This window comes from Ipomoea triloba, chromosome 5 (assembly GCF_003576645.1).
Source record: "Ipomoea triloba cultivar NCNSP0323 chromosome 5, ASM357664v1".
Classification (NCBI taxonomy): Eukaryota; Viridiplantae; Streptophyta; class Magnoliopsida; order Solanales; family Convolvulaceae; genus Ipomoea; species Ipomoea triloba.
In genome coordinates this window covers 5,212,089-5,233,367 of record NC_044920.1, presented here as the reverse complement: position 1 = coordinate 5,233,367, position 21,279 = coordinate 5,212,089, and the positions used below count along the sequence as shown (strand labels likewise).

Below are 21,279 nucleotides of genomic sequence, written 5' to 3'. Positions count from 1 at the left end.
TTTTTGGATGGAGATGATTTCTCCGTTTATCCGTGATTTTCAGGTTGTCTTGGTCAGATTACATCTTTGGCGACGGCATTCAGTCTACCGGAAAAGATTGCCGGAGATCCCATGGCAATTTAATTAATTAATTTTTTTAATTATGGCTGTTTGTGGTGCCGACAATGGATTCTCAAAACATGGGCATTGGGCAGTCCAATATGTAAGCTACGTACAGTCCAACTATTATTTTAGGTTTTTAGTTGAGATGGAGCACCTGCTTTAATTTAGTATCAAAGCATAAATATAATATGAGTAGTCTAACTATCAGTTTAAACTTTTAATTGAGATGAAACATATTCTTTAATTCATTATGTCTCCGGAATTAGTTTTCTATCTATTGTTGCACATAGTATTTAAATATTGAATTTTTTCCCACCTCCTATGGTGGAAACTAGAAAGGCATGCCGCATGCCGCATGCGGCATGCGCATGAATTTTCTGATTTGGAATCCTCAAAAGTTGGGCATTATTATTATATGGTGTCTTTGAGCTTAGTGCATGCATTTGTTTTATATAATGAAGTATTGAAAATTTGAAATTTTACAATGAAACAAAATCAAGAATTAAATAAAATAAATTATATTACAAAGCAAGAAAAAAAAATCTATATGACTATATTTAGGTGGCTGTTGAGTGTTGAGTTGTTAACGGACTGTGGTCGGAGACTGAACGGACTAGCCCATCGTTTTTGCGAACCTGCGACGTCGTTTCTGAACTGGACCAAATGCGACATCGTTTCTGCTGTTATGCTTGTGTCCAAATGACGATTAAAGAAGGGAAGAGATGAAAAGTTAAAGTATGTGCATCTGAACTGTGGCCTGTGATTTTAGGAAATGGGTGGAAGGATTCAAGGATTTAGTGGAGTTTTTAGAGCGGAGGTAGAAGGGAATAAAGGGATTATGTTTAGTCTTTCAAAGTAAAATGTTGGTTTATGATTAAAGAATTAAAGGGAATGGGGCAATGGGCCGACAATGTCACAATGGGAATCTAACTTTCAGGGATTGGGAAATGGGAAAGTTGAATGAATTCTTTTTTATAATAAAAAATACTAGATGTGCTCCTGAAATCATACTCCCAATTGTGTTCAAATTTGATTGGATGAAGAAAAAAGGGAATGGACAAATATCATGGCCCCCTATTAAATTGATCAATCAAAGTATGTCAACTCATATGGAGTAGAAAATGGGAGTGTGAATTGGCGTGGGGAAAGCTCTCAGCTAAATGTTTTATTTTTTAAAAAATATTTAATAGGCGGGTTGGCCAGCTAGCCTGTTAGCTCGCCAGCCCGCCACGCCAAGCCCGCATATCAAGTGGAGACGGGCTAAAAAGCCCGTCAAAAAAGGGCCTTAAAAATCAGAGTCTGCCCCGTCCTTTTGATAGGGCGGGACAGGCTAAGCCCGTTTTGACGGGTCTGAATTGTTAATGATAAGGGCAAATATACTCCGTGTATATATAGTATATTCGTAATAGAGTTAATTCCATTTTTGGTCCTAGATTTATAGGTGACATTCCACTTTTAGTCCTTTTTTTTCAAAACATCAACTTTTGATCCTAGTATTATTGTGGCATGACCATTTTTGGTCCTCCATCAACAAAACAGTTTAAATTTCGTCAAATACAAGAGCATTTCAGTCTTCAATTTTGATTTTGTTTCAAAATATAAACATCAAAAATATAGTGGGTCAACCTACTTTGCATAAAAAAGAGCAAAATGTCATTGTATTTAACGGCATTTCAATGATTTTCTTGACGGAGGACCAAAAATGGTCATGCCACAATAATACTAGGACCAAAAGTGGATGTTTTGAAAAAAAAGGACTAAAAGTGGAATGTCACCTATAAATCTAGGACCAAAAATGGAATTAACTCTTCGTAATATTAATCAAAATACTTTTATCTAAAAATAATAATTTTCCTTAAAAGTGTTTATGAGAATAATACTTTTTAAAACTACATTGAAATATTATTTCAAAAAAAACTACATTGAAATATTTGTAGTGAATGAATAATTGATGTGTGATTTATTGATTTGCAGTGATTCAAATATTTAAAGTGGAAAATCTATTGTGTCATTGTTATATGTGGAATATTACAAAATTTGTGAAATGTTTGGATATATATATATATATATATATATATATATATATATATATATATATATATATATATATATATATATATATTTTGCATTGATTTGGAATTTGCAAGATTTTTATTACCCAAAATTAATAATTTCTTTAAATATTTAATGTTCACTAAAATTATTTATTTGTCTCAAAGTTGTATGAATATTTATTCGTAATATCCATAAGATTTTTATTACCCAAAAGTAATAATTTCTTTAATTGTTTGTGTGTAAAATAATGTATAATGCCTTAATAATATTTTAGTAATTGTAAATATTTAATTTATGTGACTTTTTGAATTTTAGTTATTGGAATTATTGGAATTTTAAGAGTTTACGCGAACTTTGACTTCAAGAGTAAGTTTAGTGTTCACTAAAATTATTTATTTGTCACAAAGTTATATGAATATTTATTCGTAATATTCGCAAGATTTTTATTACCCAAAATTAATAATTTCTTTAAGTGTTTTAAAAAAAAAATTATAATCCCTTAATAATATTTTAGTAATTGTAAATATTTAATTTATGTGATTTTTAAAGATTTAGTTATTGAAATGGTTGGAATTTTAAGAGTTTATTGGAGCTTTGGCTTCGAGGATAGGTTTACTGTTCACTAAAATTATTTATTTGTCAAAGCATATTAAGTCGACTGAATAAAAAAATCATTAGGAATTGCTTTTTATAGGATATCATTTGGAAACTTTGGGGCAGTAGAAACACTTTGCTTCATTACTTTAGATTGATTACTTAGACTTGTATAATGCTACATAGCTATAATATGAACCTAATATGGCTCATATGATTTTTTTTTTTTTTTTTTGAGTGGTGGCTGGTTGGGTGTGTTAGAGAAACAACGGAATGATAAAATTTAAAATTATAATTGTATCATGTAGCTTACTAAATATTTACGTCCCATTTTATGTATCGTGTTCGATTAACGAGGCTTGAATGAAGTTATTTACAATTTAATTTTTAAAAATATTATGTTTAAAATTAGTATGTACATTTTATATATTTAAAAACTACATTAAAAACTATTAAACACAAAAATCTAATTCATAAATTATAAGAAAATGCTTATAAAAATAATCAAAGAATAAATAGTTGATTTGACTAATGAATAATAAGTAAGACAAACAAATTGAACAAAAGAAGCAATAATGTATTTATGTACACATTTAATATCTCATATACTATTTATTAATTGTTGGGACGTATTGGTCCTGTTTGGTAAATGATTGTTAGCTGATTGGGTTGGCTGTTTGGGTTAGAAGGTATGATTTGTTGATAACATTGGCTGATTGTAGAAAGTTGTTTGATAAATTAACTGTTAACTGATGGCTGTTTGGTATAATTTCTTTTCTCAAAAAACTAATTGAAAAGGCTGCTTTGAGTAGCCTTTTGAATTTTAACATTTTGGAGTTACAAAAAGCTTATTATTTACCAACTAATAGTGGTCAAATAAGCCAAAATTGACTGATAGGCTGATTATTTACCAAACAGGGTTCTTTATTTCTTATTTTGATTTCTTAGAGAAGAGAGATAACAGGGTAATTGTGAGCATATATCAAAGTTGATCATAAGTCATAACTATAGTATTATAGTATTACTAGCGCATTTTTATATGTTAGTTTGTGTATTATATTTAATGGATGTTTGGATATTCGATGAAGTATTACCGACATATATATGTAGTTGTGAACTTAATTACTTAATTTTTGAATATGTTACTCCGTACTTCTCATTTGAGTTACAATTATGTCACTTGACTACAAAATTTTTATTTCAATAATTTTTTTTATTTCAATAAATTTAATTTGTGTTAACTAATGATATCAGCCAATATGTCAATTTGAAATAATTTTTAATTACTTTTTCTAAGTATGGTTGTTGGTGGGGAGTTTTGATCAATCACAAATGTATAAATCATCATATCATTATATATTTGAGCAATGAAATTATAAGTGTTAGCTTAAATCATCATATCATTATATATTTGACCATTGTGTTTGGCCTTTAGGTGTTTAATTTGCTCAAGATATCATTATAAGTGTTAGCTTAAATCCATTTTGACCACTCAACCCCTTTATTTATAGTGGTTGATTAGGGTGGCTCCTTGCCCTCTAATCAGGCCAAAGATGTTCTAAACAATGATATTTAGGGTGGCCAATTGCCCCTTAATAGAGCCAAGGTCATTAATGAAGAAGAAGCCAAGAACTAGGCTGCTGGTCAGTAACTTGCGAAAATTATTGAGCAAATTAGGTAAGGTATTTTGATTTCATTTTTTTCAGATATGTAGTTCAATAAGTGAAGAATCTACATATAAAATTTCATAACAATCTAATAAGTAAAAGTATGGTTTTCGAATTTTTTTCCAAAACTGGTCCAGAGAGAACAAAAGTCCAGACAGCACATTGTCAAGGGCAAAAATGGAATTTTCTGTGTTTACTCGAATATCCAAATGAACAAAAAATTTTATGGATATCAAGTACTATAAGTTTGGGTTCTACGATAAAAATTTCAAGTAAAAATAAGTCCGGGAAGTATGTTTACCGAATAAATCTTTCGGACGGCGCCGAGCTGAAATTTTCTAGAAAGGAATTGTTAGAATCAAATTTGGCTAAAATAGAATTTTGTAACAAAAATAGTGACGAAACAAAATCATTTTGTAACAAAAATGGTGACGAAATTTCGGGGTGTCACAATCTATCCCTGTTAAGAAAATGCTTCGTCCTTGAAGCTAAGACCATTTTATTAAAAAAAAATAAAAAAATTCAGACATGAAACTCAAGGGAATAAACTGGGTTACAGATATTTTCACCACCAAGATATCGAATTCGGGATTTTCAAATCGAAATACGTCGTTATTATGAACTGTAACCCCGACAGGTCTTTTGACAATAATGATCGAAGACCGCAATTGGTTTCAACAGTATCGACATGTTCACTATTATCTTTCGACGAACGACCAACCTTGAAGTATTCCATCGGCTTTAAACAGTGTTAACATACTGTCATTTTATTTTCTAGCACCGATTGCTCATTACTATAAATTCACCATCCGTCTTTCCCTTATAGTTACAATTCTATTGCTCACACTCACTTTTGAACACTCCCCATTCTAGACTTATTAATCACTTACTCCCTTCGCACTTTTTCAAAATGGCAAACACTACTCACTCCTCATCTCCTGATAACTCTTCATTCTGGGATGAGATTCACCTATCACCGTTAAGGGATAGTGCACAGAGTACAGATATTACTGCTGTCGAAACTTTTGAGAATGCTCCACCAGAACCGAATGAGATAATTGGTAAGGGTTTGACAATTTTCAAGAATTCAAATCTTATTCTATAAGTGTGATGTTAACATGTAACCTTTTAACACAGGTAATACGGTTACAGATGTTGTGGCTGCAGATCAGGGTACTGATGTAGTGGTGGTGGAAGATAATACCACTGCAACGGTGGATGTAGCAAATATAAATGCTAATGTATTTATTGGGAGAAAGAGAACTAGAAGAACATTTTGTGATACTACCACATTAACTTTTGAAATGTTTTCTAAATATTTCTATCTGACCGCTGATCAAGCTGCAGAAGAATTGCAGGTTGGGCGAGCAACTTTTAAGAAAAAATGTAGGGAAGTAGGGATTTCCTACTGGCCTTATCGGAAACTTGTGAGTTTGGACAGGCTATTAGCAAATGTCCAGGTAATTTCTACTTCTATGATCTCTTTCAGCTTTGATATTATTGAAGGAGGTTTAACAATTTGTGGTGTAGGAATTCAGTGAGATCAAAGATCCAGCTGAACTTCAAAGGGTAATGAAGGAACTAGAAGACGAGAAGAAAGCAATTCTACAGAATCCAAACATAGAGTTGGCTGAGGCAACAACAAGACTCAGAGACAAATGTGACCGGAATAGTTCCAAAAAGAGAAGGTATATAGATCCGACAGCTATTCCTTCCACTATTCCTGAGAGTTCATCATCACAAGCTCCTATATTTCCTGATATTCCTGAATTAGCACCGGAGGACATACAGGAAGTACTTGCATTGCTAGATGAGGACGTTCCTCCTCCAAAAGATACTACTGACAATTAAAATTTAATAATACGCATCTCTATCGATGATCACCTCACATCTATCCATTTTAAACTTTAGCTATAATGCTCAAATATGTATGATATTTTGCCACTTTTGACCTCATCAAATGTTCTATCCTTAATTTGATGCTTTTTAATTCTTATTTAAAGTCTTATTTGTGGTTTAGTGGCACCGGATTGCACCTCCATGTAGAAGGGGTAGGTTCGAGCCTCAGTAGAGGCGATGTTGTACACTAAATAGCTTTAACAGGTTGAAAAAATAGTTATGAACATATACTACATTATAACAGAGTCAGTAGTACTAAAAAAATTTAAATAAATATTCTCAAAAAATTATCAACACATTAATTGTTCATTGGGCATGTCGTTTCGCGCAAAGCGCGTGCCCGATGACTATATATATATATATAATTGTTCGTGAACATAGATTATTTATTGTTCATAAACATGTGCATGTATTTGGTTATTAAGTGCTCACGAACGTGTTCATTAACGTAAATGAACATGTTTGTGAACGTGTTTGTTAATGTTTGCGAATACGTTCGTGAACCTGTTCGTTAACGTTAATGAACACGCTCGTGAACGTGTTCGCGAACGTTAACGAACATTAACAAACGAACACGAACAGAATTTTCAAAAACCTTAACAAACGAACACGAACACAAACACCCCAAAATCCTTAACAAACGAACACGAACAGCCTCCATTCGTTTATGTTCGGTTCGTTAACAGCCCTACATATTACTATTCCGTTAAAACTAAAAAAATGACACATTTTATAGAATATGCAACCCAAGTATTGTAAATCAAGTCAATCATTTATACCATAAACATCATATCTCTAACTAATTATAGTTACTAATCCAGGTCTAGCAACAACTTTTGGGAGGTCAACAATCAATCACAAGTAATTCTTCTAATGGCATGTCTAGAAGAGTTTTTAAATGATTGAATTGATAGACTGTTTCAACCGAAATAACTATATGAATAAATAGTGATTGGAGCAATTGAGCAATTCATTGCTCTAATTATTTAAATTTCAATTGGAGAAGTAAGAATTCAATAATAATGATTAGATTAAAACAATTTGATTACTCACTATTATCACTTTAATCGCTCTAATCTATCTTATATTTTTCAAAATGTAGCATAAGTTAAACAAGTCTTATCCACTTTCTATTTTAGTGAATTGTGACTGAACTTGTTACAAAAAAACAAACACAATTCTTGAATTTCTAAACATTGAGGTTCATAGCATGATGTAGGGATATGCCACAAGCTAGTTGAGATTTTCTACACCAACTCAACATATTGGGTGTTCAAACTCCATGCTAGCTTAGCTTATGATATAGGTTTTGTGGTTGGGTGGTAAGCAAGATTAAAGCTATGGATATGGGCTAGGCAAGAGATGGTTGAGAAAAAAAATAGGGCGAAACAATATTTAAAGAATGTTTGTCATTTCTTCTTTATTAAATAATAATAGAGTAATACTATAAGTACTCTCACATTCTACTCTATTTTCTACTTCATACTTTCATGTTATCCTTTGATTCATTCAAAAAAGTGTGGACCAGAGTTTTTATTACTTTATTTTCATTTCCCTTCAATAAAATCAAGACATGTAACGGGAGTTTTACTCTATTGGAGTGCATATATCATTTTCTTAAATAATAAGACTATGGAAAGAAGAAAAGTTATCTAGAAAGTGAAAAATCATCCTTCTTCACAAAGTGTCAAAAGCTCAATTGTATATTAGGAGATGCATACATAATATATAACTAGTAGTAGTACACATGTGTGATGCACGGTATAATAATATAAATAAAACAATTGTCTTTCAACAGTATATTATAGACAAAAAAAAAAAAAAAACTACATAAAGAATATGATTGGAAAACATTGTATATAGACAATGACTCTAATAACATGAAACAAATGTTTATCAAATTCATTTATAAATTATTAAATACTTCCTTATATACAATATTTGTAGTTGACGAATCAGACTATGCATCTTTGCATACAAGTACTTTCAAACCGCATGGACTATTAACTCTAGAAAAAGCAACATATAATTGTCTATGTACAAAAATCAGTTTCTTTAAAAGCAAGTCTACATTTGATAGTAGAAGGTATTGTGACTATTGGAGTAATTTCTTTCAAATAATTCCATGGTGCAATGTATTGTACTATAAGCAACATTATATATATATATATATATATATATAACTCAAATACTGATTAACAATAATAAATTCTACACAATCAAAAATAGAATATACTTTCCATTTTTCAAAATACGAAGTGGCCTACTAACTGAATCCTCAAAACTCCAACCAATATTTGCTTTTTAATGTGTGACGCTTGATCATTTCCTTGTGAAATTTCATTGAATAAAATTTCACCAATATTTTCTATAGAATGAATTCCTTTTTTTTTTGTCCTAGACTTGGTGGCACAAACAATTTTAGTCCTCCATAAATTTGGACAATTTGTGGACACACTTATTGTGACGGGGACGATTTTGGTCCTCCGTTTGTATTTCCGTTTGATGACCGTTTGAGAGGGGGTAATTCTGTCATTTCACGATATCTCTCTCTTTATTCCATCCCTAAGTATTTTGTTCATGATGACAGATTGATGATATATATATATATATATGCACGAGACCTGCATTTTTGCGGGTAAAAAATTTTAGACCTTAACCCGCCCCACCGTGGGGCAGTTTAGGGCTAGCCTGTGAGCTTTGGCTCACCTTGACACCCCTACCATGGACCATGACTTCACAGTTCATTGTGGGTCCTGGTGCATATGTATGTGTCTTATATTGTGAGATAAAAATTTTAATATATATATATATATACACACACATATAATTTTTCAAATTTTTTTTGAAAAGCCCGAGTAGCCGGCCGATCCGCGCAGGCCAAGTTCGCGAGGCCCGCATTTTCTCGGGTAAAAAATTCTAAGTCCTAACACGCCCCACTGTGGGGCGGTTTAGGGCTATCCCACGGGCTTTGGCCTACTTTGGTACCCCTACCAAGGACCATGGTTCATAGTGCATTGCCGGTCCTGGTGCATGGTATGTCTCTTATGTTGTGAGTTTTTGTGTCTTTGTTATAAAATATTGTACCATGAAACAAATTAGTAATTATGTCTTATGTTATGAATTTATGTGTCTTGTGTTGTGAAATTATGTGCATATAAACACAAATTGTGTACTTAAATCAGATTTATAAAATAAGTAAATATATAACATGTGTTTTGATTTTTTGTGTCTTGTGTTATGAAATTCTGTATCTTACGAGTATGAATTCCTTATCTCGTCATTTTGATCTAGAGTCATAATACTATATAGACCGTGATCCATGATATAAATTGCCCAATACCAGTGGTTCAATCTTTATGAATAGACAATACACTGTAATGGCAAAAGATCACTGTATATTAGGAACTACTACTTTTATTTAATATGAAAATACTAGAGAATTTGTCACTGGACAGTTGAATACAGAAACTGCAGACTTAACATCCTTCTCCTACTACTGCTAAATTCTGCAAATTTACTACTCTAAGCACAGTACACTGCACTGTCAACACAGAAGTGGAACTTCATGCTCTCTCCATTCTCTTCTGATTCTGAGGACTCTCAGTCAAGACAGAAGCGGCGCCTCGATGCTCTCTGCATCGTCTTCCGAGGACTTTTTCGCTGGTGCATCGAGTTTAAGCATGCACGCGCAACATAGCGCAATGACCTAAGACATTTAGTCGTCGTGTCAGAAATCTTTCAGTCACATGAGGACAACCTAGACTAGTAGACTCTTATTGACGGGTGATGAGCTTACCATGCACAACGAAGCACAGATGATCCCGAATCCCTTGCAGTCAAAAGGCGCATTATCGGACAGAAACCATGCTGGAAGAACGTCGAGTCAGTAATCAGTAAGGTTACTTGAATTGTAATGGTCGGGTGATCGAGTGTAATTGTAGAAGCGTTTTTTTAAACTCACTGGTCAACGGGGTCATTCCGATTGGAGATAACAAACTTGCTATCGCTTGCACGCCAGCAACAAAGCCTTGCGCTTTTCCCTACAATAGGATTATCGGGTAAGGGGGCAGATAATCTTAAAGTCGACATACTTGACAACATATCTGTTAAATATTGTCCATATTCAGCCTATGATGTTTCCCATCTCAAGATGTGTTTAGGAGAAGGAAGGTTGTATTTTACAAACCTGATCAGTTGAGCTCGATGCTCTAGATATCACAGCATAAGTCTGTCACGAATCAAATAAACAGAGAAGATAAATCGATCACGAGGAAAAACAATAATCAAGTTGTAGTAGATACTATTTGGGGAAGGATACTTACAGCCGGTGTAACTAGGATATAGATGACTCCAAAAGATGCGCTCAAATAGGGCACCTGTGTATGAAACTCTTTGCAGTCAAATACTCGTAAAAGAACTCACAATTTCACATTAAGTTGTAATTCTTTTAGATGGATCGAAATACTGAAGATAGACTCCACTGTCATAAATACACGTTCTACTTTTGGAAAAAGATGAGATATATGCTTCTATATGGTAAAGAACATACCCAAGCCGCCCAAGCGAATCCATAAAGCAATGACTGCGCAATAAAGTGCACTCTTAGATTAATCGTAAACATTTGCTTGAATACTGAAGCTAAGTTGTTAAGGGAATCTTACATATGCTATTGATGCCAGCAAGGCGATGCAAAGTATTATTTTCTCGCCAACAAACGGATTGACAAGCGGAAGCACAACGATCTTGAAGCAAGCCAAAAAAGAGTATTCAAGTCAGTGGAGCAAAATGCAGATAGCATATTTTCCTTCTTTATTTGGAGGAAGAAGAAAGTTACATTGTAAATACAAAATTTTATGGTTAATCAACATAAAACTCTACAAATAGACAATTTTATGGAGAAAGACATCGCTTGAAAGACAATATTCGGTGTAAATGCATTATGGACAGAGAAACAGAAATAGAAATACAGGAATGCGTTTATATGTTTCATACTTTACTGTATACTTAAAACAGTTTCGGAATTCGCATATTATATGGGAAGGTTTGTTCTGCAAGAAGTACCTGAGATACAATTGCACCTACTCCCACCACCATCAAAACTTCTGACAACTGATTTTTGTCAAAACCAAAAGCTGCTTTCAAATAGTACTGCAGATTTAAGAAGAAACTTAGGATTTGTCATCGGAAAGCCCTTCAACATAACATAATTGACGGGAAGTAATACTGCATGTATAAAAACAAAAATAAAAAAGCATCAAAGAGATACCCGTCTTCAATCTCTATTAGCAGAGCTGAATCTATTAAATAGGAAGGCAAGATTTACCAGTAAGACAGCATCAATGCCAGACATTCCCAGCTCGTAGAAGAAAGAAACCAGAGAGATGACCTTCAGCGTTGGACTAAGGGGATAAAAGATTGAAATTATTTCAGCAAGGTTCAGAAAGTAAAACTGGTTTTGGGTTTTTAAAAAAATATTAAAAAAAAAAAAAAAAGGGGGATTGAAGTGCAAAGCAATATACTCTTGAGGATGCTGAAGTGAAAAATCGAAAAACATCAGGATAAAACCCTCAAGTCACCTGTTAATGACAACATTTACAGCAGATCTCATAGATTTATATCGATCCTGCAAAATCTTCTTTGCCTTGTTCATGTGAGGCAAACTTTGGTTCACTCCACTAGGTGGTTTAACTGTCTCTACTAGAGCCAGTGCCATATAAATAGGAACAAATATCAAAAGGCATATTGAAACCTGAAAGTGGAAACTTCATCATGAGAATGCTAGGATATCAATACAAGAAAACACAGCACTGAAGAAATTCCACAAGTTAGGGCATCAAATACCACAAAAATGTAGTCCTCGGGAAGAAAACGTGCTAGGAGATCTCCCACAACATGGGATGCAGAAAAAAGACCCGTAATCCAACTAAAAGCTGCAGCTCTGTTGCTCTCCTCAATAACATCTGCCTGCAATATATCAAATGTATGGAATTAAATTCTTAATGAATTTGTGCTTTGTTTCCTAGTCAAAAGCACCTGGTTGCTGGTCATACCGCATAAGCAACAGAGATGCAAAAAATGCTTCCTTGACTTATAATATAAGAAATTGTCCGAAGAACATAGTAAGCATAGACGAAGCCCCTTGACTTGTTAATGGCAAGTAAAGCTGAAAAGAAGAAAAAAGAGTTACAGTAAATGGAAGGAGTAAGTATAAATTTCCATGTGAGTATATCAGATAATTGAAAACAAGGAAAGGAGTACTCTTAACTTTAAAATGAAAAGTTAATTAAAAAGAGCAGTCAAAACAAACTTAGACTCAAAGAGTAAAAGACATCTGCCATAGGGCTTCCTTTTGCCACAGTTGAACAAGAGAGAATAAAATATCTTTGATTTGGTTATTTTCAGAATTTTTATACAATTTACATTCTGATTGATGGTATGATGAAGATAAGCCTATTTCCAATAAAATGCTATAGATACAATTATCTCTGCCACTAATCTAACCTTGCATTTGATACCATCTACCTGTTTGGTAACCTAGATTTCATACCAAATGGAGAAATTTGACTGAGAAGCTAGCAGAAGAAAAACAAGCATGTTTGTTGCCAATAAAAATGTGTAATAATAAACTCTTGTTCAGTCCGAACCTAAGCTAAATAGCATTTCTTGCAAAATATAGATTGGATTGATACATACTAAAAGGTATAATTGTTGTAGATACAGTGACAAGAAGAAGAGGTTTTCGCCCATAATCATCTGAAAGCTGACCAAGTACAGGAAGTACCACCATCTTGAATATCCCAACTACCTGCACGTATAAACTGATAGATCAGACACCAGAAATGGGGAGAGTGATCACATTCTCCCTTTTAGGTTAACTCTGCCAATAATGATTAAGTGACATGGGTGAATTATGGATTATATTCAGATTCCATCATCATAATTCACAATGTTAAGCTATACCATACACAGCAAATGTTCAACAAGATGTAAAGTTATGATCGGAAACAAGACATGCTTAGCAAAAAAATGCTAATAATAGCCCAGGGCAATATCTGAAGAAGCTACAAAAGAAAAATTCAGAAAACTGGCAGCCTTCATTTTCCCAAGGGAGTGGCATAAACCAAAACCACTATAAGCCTGTTTGTGCATAGAAATGGACCCTGAGGCCTAGTTGGATAAACAACTTAAAATCAATACTTTTCAATAAGTTCAAAATAGCTGATAAGGAATTTTTTTTTTTTTTTTTAATTTTTTTTAAGAAGAATGAGGCTTGAAAAGCTATTTTTGGATTATTTTGACAAGTTACATGGAATAGTTTATAGAACTAAGGTCAAACAAGTTTTCCAAAAAGCATCATGAGACTGCCAAAGTCCCAAACATAATTACAATAAATAATTGAAAAAAAAAAAAAAAACAGCATGGATCCTTACTTACAGCAGTAGATAAGGTTCAGATAAGCCCATCCAATTTCAGTCTAAACATGCTAATATTGTGGCTGTTGGGTAACGCTTATTTAAATAGATTATTGAGATTATACATGTTTCAAAGATTATGGATTATGGATTATGGATAGTACATTAACTTTTTAGCTTATTTAAGACAATTATACATAAATTGGAGTAGATTATGGATTGTTCATAAACTACAATTATAATTCATATTTTCAAATTGTAAGCTTTGCCAAATGGATTATCCACCAAACATATAGACACAATTGTTTGGTAATTGCGATCAATCTGAAAGCAGACAAGAAACACCAGAACTAAGGCTTGGGCAGTATCAATATCACACCTGTAAAATCTAGTGTTAGGGGTAAAAAGCAGACAACTTAACCAATTCCTAGGTTGCTGGCAGCTAAATTTATACAGTAGTATACGGAGGAAATTTTTAAGACAGATCAAAACAAGGAACTAGACACTAAAGGCAAAGGCTTTGCAGCTAAGTTGACCAAGACAAAGAAGGAAGAGAAAAAAAAAAAAAATTCTAGACAAAAAGATTCTTGATTTAAAAAAACTACAATTGGGTACTTGAAAATCAGAGAGATGCATATCCCTAACAAGAAAAGTAGCAATTCCTAAACAGAATGATTCTTGAGTTCAAAACCCAAAGTTGAAAAGATGCAATCTTTACACACAGATAGGATAGAGAGAGAGAGAGAGAGAGAGAGAGAGAGAGGAGGGTTAATACGTACAGTTTGTTGAAGTCCATTGATGTAGATAGCTTCAGAGCAAGAGGACTGGCCATCACAGAGAGCATTGGTGGTGACATCAACCAGCACAGATTTAGTCATCTCCTCGGCAATCCAGTGAACACATAGTGGAACCAGTAAGTGCACCAATGGCCTCAGCACTCTCATTTTCTCCCTCATTCTTTCTCTCTCTCTCTTGTCTGTACTTAGCACTCACGAAGGATAAGTCAATCGCAAATATCTCTCCTCTAATTGTATGCGCGCATACATTTTAAAGTACCTCAGGCGTCAGGCCTCATCAGCTGCGTGGTCCAGAGTTTTTTTTTTTTTTTTTTTTTTTTTTTTTTTTTNTTTTTTTTTTTTTTTTTTTTTTTTTTTTTTTTTGTACGAGAGTTGGTGAGAACTCCCAAGTAGATAATCAGGGTAAATTCCTTTTTCTCATAAATGATAGAGGAGTTAACTTAGTAGCAGCCCTCAGATGAAAAGATTTTTGTTCTCGGAAAATTTGGGGAGGAATTGACTTAGTTGCTTTTTAAGTGCAACATCATACTGGAAAACTATTGCCCGTTTACTAATTAGAAATTTTCTCTAATTTTTTAAAAATTTAAAAAATTGAAAAACATAAAATATAAAACATGTTTATTAGTACAGTTTTTCGTTTTAGAAACACAAAACAATTTTTACTGGAACACTATTAAAAACTATTTTCTAAATGGAAAAAAAGAATCATCTATAATCTATTAGACTATATGTTACTATAACCATATTCTCACCATTATCTACTCACATATTCATTAATTACTATGATTGCATTTATTATCATCTCCTTTTATGTATCATCATCTTTTATCTTTTTTACTTGCATTACTTATTTAAACATAACTTATTTGCTTATGCTAAAAATTATACATAATTCACATTATCAAAATAAAAAATTGAAATTTATACCACGTTTTATATTTTGATTGAACTCAATTGATTATTAGTTCAGATATTTTTAATTATGTTATATCGGATACAAGTTTGGTCAAGATATTGGATATCGAAATTTCACATATATTACTATATTAGCATTCAAAATAAAAATTATATATTATATACATGTCATTCAAATGAATATATCCAAACATATTTTAAATATTAGCTCAAAAAATACTAATATTATCTAAACTAAATTTTATGTGAACTTAATATGTTATTGGTTTGGATATATTTTTCATTATGTTATATACAAATATAAATTTGGTTCGGATATCAAATGTAAAAATTTTACATATATTGGACTTAAAAGTAAAAAATTATATTTATTCTATTTAAACCAAATATATTTTATAATATTTTAAATATAATGTCTAAAAATCACTCGAAATTAAACTTATTGTTAATTTTATAACGTTAATCTAAAAAAATAAATTTGAAAAAATAAGTGTTAGTAAACAAGTTTTCTAAATAGAAAACGGAGAATGAAAACTGAAAAATTAGGAAACAGAAAACAGTTTTTTGTTAGTAAACAGACCCTATAATTGTTAAGATTTGATCATACATTCTCTCATCAACTAACAAGGCAAAAGAATTATAATTTCGTAGGGAAAGAATAAAGCGAGAATTTAAATTACATTATTTGATAGATAAATATAATGATTGGGGATTAAATGAAAAAAGTAAAGAAAGACTAAAATATTATTATATAATAATAAGAAAAATGATAAAATAGTCATTACATGGAATTACAATTCTTAGGGGGTCTTAAGAATTGCAATTCCATGATTGGAGGGAATTGCAATTCCAGGAATTGCAACTCCCTCTAACCAAATCATAGAATTTGGTAGGAATGGAATTGCAATTCCATCCTAGCTACCACGTGTTTGATAAGATGGAATTGCAATTCCATTCATATCAAATTCTATGAAGTTACAATTTCATGGTTTAATTGGAAGGAATTTCAATTCTGTGCACTTGTGCTAATGTTGAATTTATCTATGCAATTCTCCCCCTTTCAAGATGATATGACGTTTTAAAAATCATTTATATTTTTTATATGTTGATTTGGGTTGCAAACTTGCAACTACAAGCAAGTTTGCAACCTGTGCTTTTTTTTTTAAAATAGTTTTTATTCTTTATTTATTTTGTTTTGATGAGATGTAAAAGTAAGAGAGTATTGCAAGGATGTAGAGAAAATAGTAAATGAATTACAAATTTGTTATTGTAGGATAGATAAAGATAGCGCGCCTAAGTTGCTAACTGTGAGGACTTATTAAAAAAATAAAAATAAATAAATAAAACAAGTTAAACATTTTATCATCATATATTTAAAGTAGGGAAAATGTACAAATAGGCCATTTAACTATTTGGGGGATAGCAATTAAGCCATTTAACTCCAATAAGCTCCAAATTCATCAATGAACCTGTAAAAAAGAGCAATTAGCCTTTTTAACAGGTTACTAACAGATTTTTGCTGATTGGGATGTCATTGGCATGCCAAGTGAATTTTTTATTTTATTATTATTATTATTATTATTATTATTATTATTATTATTTTCTACTAAGCCTTTGGCCCCAAAAAAAAAAAAAAAAAAAAAAGGATTTGACCCTCAACTATAGCTTCTTTATTTAATTTTACGATTTTTCTCTCTTTCGCGATTGTTTGTGGTATTTGTGATATTTTTGAATAAGAAAATTATGAACATGAAGGTAATAAGGATGATGAAGAAAATTTCGAAAATATCGCAAATACCACAAACAATCGCGAAAGAGAGAAAAAGCGTAAAATTAAATAAAGAAGCGATAGTTGGGGGTCAAATCCTTAGTGTTTTTTTTTTTTTTTGTCAAATGCTTAGTAGGAAAATAATAATAATAAAATAAAAAATCCGCGTGGCATCCTAATAGCATCCCAATCAGCAAAAACTTGTTGGTAACCTGTTAAAAAGGTTAATTGCTCTTTTTTTTTACAGGTTCATGGATGAATTTGGAGCTTATTGGAGTTCGATGACTTAATTGCTATCCCCCAAATAGTTGAATAGCCTATTTGTACCTTTTCCTTTAAAGTATTTGACATCTCAATTTAAGCATTTTATAAAAGAGTAATGTTATTCTCCCTTCCAAAATTTTATCTTCCTAATTTTTCTTCCTAATATGACACTATGATTTGATACTTTAGTCTTTCATTAAAAGTTAGTAAGGTCACCAATTCATGAGCACTTAATAATTATAAGCTATGTCAAGAGGAGATTTAAGAGGAGAAAGATTATATATAAGGGATAAAAAGCATTTTCTTTTAATAAAAGAAATTTGTATAATAAACTATTTTCGCATACCACTCTTCAAAATAAAATATGATACAACTCCACAATATCTTGTGGAGGCAACGTAGGATCATATCATTGCCCACCTCTTGAGAAGTCGACATTCACAACGGCTTACTCTAGACGGATCACACTTCGGACTCTTCTCGGCATCAGTGAGTCCTTTTTCTGCTTGAATGACTTCACTTCGGACCTTATCAAGCACCAAGTAGCCCTTTTCTAGGCCGCCCCCTCTACTAGGCCAGCACCGAATGAGTGGGCGGCTTCACTATGGATAGCTTTCACTTCGGACTCTTCTCGGTTCCCTCTGAACTTATCAAACACCGAGTAGCCCTCTTCCAGGTAGCCCTTTCCCACCACACTTCGCCCTCCCAACAAGAGCACCAAATGATACGGCACTAAGTCAGGACCCTAACTCCATCACAAAAACTAATTTAACTCATGAGTGGAGGTTTAGCCCCAACTTAAGTATCACTCTACAATCTCTTGTGGAGCCGACATGAGATCATACCAGATAACATAATTAAGAGACGGAAAATGCTTATTTTAGTATGACTATCATGGTTGCAAAAATCGTGTCTAGACGCTAGGCGACGCCCGGCCACGTCGAGGAAGGCTGAAATTGGCCTCCTCCTCGGCCGGGCGCCTAGCCAGCCGACTAGGCGGGCGCCTGGGCCGCCTAGGCGGCCTGGAGTTTTTTTATTTGTTTAATTATAAATCTTAAACATTTAAACTATTATTGTTATAATGTCTAATACTCTAATAGTCTAATAAGTAATAACTAATAAGTAATAACTTAATAAAATAATAAGTAATAACTAAATTAAACTAATAAGTAATGCACTAATAAATAATAATCAATAAATAATAACTAATAACTTAATAAGTATTAATTATTTAACTATTAAAGGGTAAAGACTTACAATATTAAACACTTTACAATTATTAACACTTAAAATATTTTTTTTAAAATTTTTTAAAAAAAATTAAAAATTAAAAATTAAAAAATTAGGCGCCCCCAAACGCCTAGCGATTTTTTCAACCTTGATGAATATGGATAGAAATTGTCATTTCTCTAATGAAAAAATTATGTGATTAAGTGTATAACATAAACTAGAATAATTTTACAGAATATATGAGGTAATAATTACCGCACAAAATAATAGAGAACATGTGACAATACGTCAATACATAACAATTACGGAGTAAAAACAACTTTTGAAAATTATTTTTTTTCCAACAATAAGATCTTAAAAAATTCCATAATGTATTAAAAAAAGCATTGAAAGGGCAATGATTGACCAGTTTAAGTATACCTAATGGGAAGTAAGTTGGCACGCTCTGGCATAGGGTGATCGTGTGGATCAAACGAGTTTCCGCAATTCTGCGTGTGCAAAACTGTCAGCTTTCTATACTTCATAATTAATACTCCGTATTAATGACTTTGAGTGATACCTTGTACCTTTTTAATGAGTTCAATAATTATTACTTATGATGGATGCATGAAACTTTTTAGGGTATCCACAACCTTGGCAATTTATGGTGTGTTTGGTAACCTGTAAAATGACTTCTGGAAATGTTTTCCGAGTTTTCTGTGTTTGGCAATGTCAGGAAAATGTGGTCAACGGAAAATGTTTTTCGTTGACTAAGGAAAATCAATTCATTTTTCTGGAAAATGACTTACGAAATTTTTTTCCGTAAGTCATTTTACGGAATCGCCAGAATAGTTGTTTCGCATGTTTTCGATCAAAACCAAGTCATATCACCCATGACCATGGACTAAGGAGGTGGGGAAACCGCCGAAAACCTTTGCTACAATTTTTTTTAAATTTTTTTTTTAATTTTTTTAATATTTAATTTTTTTTTATAAATTCTATTTTTTATTAAATACTATTATTTTAATAATTATTATAATTTTTTTATATTTTAAATAAAACAATTACAATTCTATCCATTTTCCAGAAAATGAACCAAACACACAAAGACATTTTTCCATAATATATCCAAACACTGGAAATGAAACTGTTTTCCGGAAAATGACTCATTTTCCAGAAAACATTTTCCAGAAGTCATTTTCCTGCTTTCCAAACGGACCCTTAGATCATGTATCAGGTTGTATATAATATTATGGAGCCTAGATCGAAATGACGATATACAAAATTCATACTTGTAAGGTACATAATTTTATAGCACAAGACACATACACATATTATATATTTACTTATTTTACAAATCTGATTTAGGTACATAATTTGTGTTCATAGACACAAAATTTCACAACACAAGACACTGAAATTTATAACATAAGACACAATTACTAATTTGTTCTAGATACATAACTCATTCTCTTAAGGTACATAATTTTATAATGCAAACAAAAAAACTCACAACACAAAACACATACACATGAACCAAAATCCACAATGTAGTGTGAACTATGGTGGCTTGGTCCATGGTATAAGAATTGCGGGTTGTTATGCCGTGGATCCAGGTCCACCTTACAAAGTGGATCTGGGTCTACATTCACATACACTATACTTTACATTCACAATTTGTAAACTCCACATTCACACATTACATGATTATATGTTTAGTAACTATATTACCAATGTTATGCATTCACACATTCAAAACTCTATATTCACAGGTCCTATACTCCACATTCACAACTTGAGAACTCCACATTCACAACTTGAGAACTCCACATTCACACATTACATGGCTACAAGTTGGTAGAACTTCTTTAACTCTATTACAGATTCACACATGCATAACTCTACATTCACGATTTCTATACTCCATATTCACAATTTGAAACCTCCACATTCTCACATTTCTGGGCAACTCTACATTTACACAATCATAAATCTACATTCACGATTTCTGTAGTCCACATTCACACTTTGAAACCTCTACATTCACACATTTTTGGACAACTCTATATTCAGCAATATGTTTACTAATTTAAAAAAAAAAAAAGAAAAAAAAAGAAAGACAAAAACGACGTAGTTTTGGACCCAGGTCCACAAATTTGCCAAGAATTGCACAACCTTCCTTACTTTATTATTATTATACAGTTATTTTTTTATTTCGTGAGTCCAACTCTTTTATCACCATATAATCTCATATTCTTTTCTTTTCTTTTTTCAATCATTTTTTATTCACTTCTCTATAATTAATAATTTTAAATAAAAATAAATATAAATAACAAAATAAAAAATTCATAATCAAATATACAAACCATTAATAAAATTAAAAATTTTAAAAATAAATTTTAATATAGATTAAAAAACAAAAAAACAAAAAAAAAAAATCAGGCCATTGAAAAATGGCCTGATTTTAGTTTTTAAAAAAATTTTGGCATGCGCAACATGCATCACGTGATTGACTCTGGAGATGACGATCTCTTCTGAGATTCTCTCCCCCCCCCCCCCCCCCCCCCCCCCCCCCCCCCCCCCCCCCCCCTTTT

At 32.2% G+C, this 21,279-nt stretch overlaps 2 protein-coding genes across 2 annotated transcripts; one reads left to right on the top strand and one right to left on the bottom strand.

Moving 5' to 3' along the window:
- The first annotated feature begins 5,328 nt into the window (after window positions 1-5,328).
- On the top strand, window positions 5,329-6,269 carry LOC116020147 (protein RKD1-like). The gene is made up of 3 exons (XM_031260631.1): window positions 5,329-5,479; window positions 5,556-5,878; window positions 5,949-6,269. The coding sequence occupies exons 1-3, from the start codon at window positions 5,329-5,331 to the stop codon at window positions 6,267-6,269; spliced, it is 795 nt and encodes a 264-aa protein (XP_031116491.1).
- Window positions 6,270-9,712: 3,443 nt separating this feature from the next.
- Window positions 9,713-14,757, bottom strand: LOC116018753 (hippocampus abundant transcript-like protein 1). Its single transcript, XM_031258735.1, has 14 exons — window positions 14,512-14,757; window positions 13,014-13,125; window positions 12,371-12,483; window positions 12,162-12,284; window positions 11,897-12,069; window positions 11,644-11,719; window positions 11,382-11,468; window positions 10,982-11,062; window positions 10,870-10,902; window positions 10,643-10,696; window positions 10,507-10,548; window positions 10,282-10,360; window positions 10,117-10,187; window positions 9,713-10,026 (listed from the first exon to the last, which is right to left on the bottom strand). Exons 1-14 carry the CDS (start codon window positions 14,686-14,688, stop codon window positions 9,925-9,927), a joined length of 1,323 nt encoding a protein of 440 aa, XP_031114595.1. The 5' UTR covers window positions 14,689-14,757; the 3' UTR covers window positions 9,713-9,924.
- Between the last annotated feature and the right edge of the window lie 6,522 nt (window positions 14,758-21,279).